At 40.6% G+C, this 2658-nt stretch overlaps 1 protein-coding gene across 1 annotated transcript; it reads left to right on the plus strand.

Annotated features, from left to right (window-relative positions):
* The first annotated feature begins 832 nt into the window (after positions 1–832).
* LOC137247556 (uncharacterized) lies at positions 833–2424 on the plus strand. Its single transcript, XM_067778541.1, has one exon. The coding sequence runs from the start codon at positions 931–933 to the stop codon at positions 1978–1980; it is 1050 nt and encodes a 349-aa protein (XP_067634642.1). The 5' UTR covers positions 833–930; the 3' UTR covers positions 1981–2424.
* Positions 2425–2658: the final 234 nt, after the last annotated feature.

The following is a 2658-nucleotide window of genomic DNA, read 5'->3' on the forward strand; positions in this document are numbered from 1 at the left end:
TCACAGCGAGTTGTTTCAACTAATCCATGACAACCCCCGACCTCACAGTGGCAGAGCTAAGCACTTCGATAGGCGCCTAATTATCAAAGTAGGTAAAAGCGGCGGATAGCACCCTATCTATAACATTTTTAATACGGCAGTCTCTATCTAGCAGAATATTTCCCACCTGTCCTACCCAGATCCATCAATGAACAGATTCACCAAACTTGTTATACAAAGAAATTATATCTCCAAGATATACATCCCTTAAAGGAATATGAGTTATTTGTTTGGCAACAGGAGAAGAAGCAGGCACACAGCACTTTGTCCTGCCCAAGATGGAGTCGAAATCGGTAAGGAATATTGTACTTCCAAGTGAACAGAATCATCACCGTTTTGCTTTGCTATTTCGAAAATATTTTACCACCAGAAGCCGCGGTTAAACGTTCGTCAGTGTATGGAAAAATTTCGCCTCAAAAGATTAGACAGTTCTTCCTAAGAATAAGCGAACTCAGTAGCCCCTACCCCTGAAGCAAGTGCTTCACAACCACAACTAAATTATATGTCTTTATTGGAGCGACTTTCACATACTTATTTTTTCAATGCGAATAAAAGGGATTTGGTTGGTACACCGAGTCTATGTAAGAGATTTCGTTGGGAGATCGAACATTTTAAAGCAGGAAGATTTGCGCAATACTTACATAATAGGAATCGCAATCAATTTTCGAATTCACAAAAGTTCCATCTGCAACAATTGCTAGGTTTTTCTTTCAAGATTTCCCATCTCTCTTTCAATTAATTTGACAATGTCAGTCATATTAAATTTTCTTCACTTCAATTCGGAATAAAAAATTTTTGGTCTACAAAAAAATCGCAAATTTCAAGTTCAAACGCCTTCTTTCACACTTCTTCGACTTTTGTGTAAGCACAATCTCCTCGATACCGCTGGAAATGCAGAGAGCTGATATGATCGCAGAAAATAGCGTTGCTGATGCGATACTGCGTAAAGAGCATGCGACCAAAATCGCCAAAGCCACAGTGAGCAAAGCCATCAACGAGGCAATCGCTTGGATAGAATCTGATCCCGACGAGTTCTTTCTCTACAAATATCCCATAGAGTGTGTAGATTACATACAAAATCGTCTACAATTTAATCGCACAACTGCTTTAGATGCGAAGCGCTCTACCTCGTCGCAAAAGGGTCGGCGTAACAGCGTACGCGCGGTCACAGAAAATGGTGCGAAATGTATTGATTGGCTGCGCATCAACGAGTTCTCTTTACATCAGCTGGTGCAACTAGTTTATGATTACCTCAGCTTGTGGCGTCTTACACCCAATACGCAATACATGGTACGATTAGCAAATGATGCAGTTTGTCAGAAGCCACAAGGAAGTACTTACGCTATAAACGCCCTATTCACGCGACAGCCGCAACGCGAGTTGGTGCGTAGTAGTCCGCTGACAATGGCGCAGGTCGACTTTAAAGTGCATGTCTCACATTTGTTGCCCAAATTTTATCCAGTCATGCTGACATACCGCTTTGAGAATTGTCATCGAGACTATTATGCAATTGGCAATAGGCGCGTAAGCCGTTTGGACTTTCAGCGCTTCTTTATCGATATGGCATTGGAAGCGAAATTGGGATTATATGCGCAACTTTTGAAAACGCTCGTTTTTCCCACAGAGCTTAAATTTGCTGACAACCAGAAGGGTTTAAGAAACGGAGCGAAAACAAGGGAAAGGGAAGCTATAAAGAGACTAACGTCGAAGCCAACGTTATGCTTGTGCGGTAGAGCAGAAAGCGAGAAACCGAAAGAAGAAGAGAATAACGACGATAAAGAGACGCTGAGAGAGGATGAGAATGACTGCAGTGTTTATGCAGATACCTCGCTTATGCCAAGTTTTGATCAGCAGGAAACAGACAACAAGAAAGCCAAAGAAAACTGTGAGAGAGTAAATGAATATTTTGAATTCTTGGAAAGCTACGGTGCTAACGAATAAAGGAAAGCTGAATTTGAAGAGGGCGCGACTGCCAGCTGTTAGAGCGAGAGCGCAGTGCAAAAAGCGAATGCGATTTAAGCGATTTCAATGCACGATTGTGCAAACTCAACAAATATGCGTTCGTACGTCTGATCTCGTTGCTCGTTAAACGATAAGTAAGGCACTACTACGACGATAAAGCTCTTATCAGCGCAGTCACAGTTTCGGATTTGAAGAGCCCTGATTTAAAAACTTGAACCGTAGTGAGTATGGAAAAAAATTGCTAAATATCTGACAGATTCAGTTGGGAGGAAGGAGAGGCAAAAATGGTGATTGATAAACTCAGAAGGAGTTTGTAGACCATTACTAAAAAAACTAAATTTTAAATCGAACGTTTTGAAACTTTAAATTATTTACATTTATCTTTTTTGTTTTTTGATTTTGTCATGAAATATAGAACAACGGACCTAAATTTTAGAACTTCGCAATTTTTTAAGTACTCATATCTCAGTAATCATCTATGGAGCAGATGGATGTGCTGCGCTCATTAAGAGTGAGCGTTACAGCTTTTAATGTAACTGCTTTTTTTGGCCTACTACTATTGATGGCAAAACGTACAATAATCAACTTGAAAACTGGGCCAGGGCCCTAAAAGTCAGCGGAGCAGTCAGCGTAATCATAATCCTGAATGATTACTGT

The sequence above is a fragment of the Eurosta solidaginis genome, chromosome 4, assembly GCF_040869045.1.
Source record: "Eurosta solidaginis isolate ZX-2024a chromosome 4, ASM4086904v1, whole genome shotgun sequence".
NCBI lineage: Eukaryota > Metazoa > Arthropoda > Insecta > Diptera > Tephritidae > Eurosta > Eurosta solidaginis.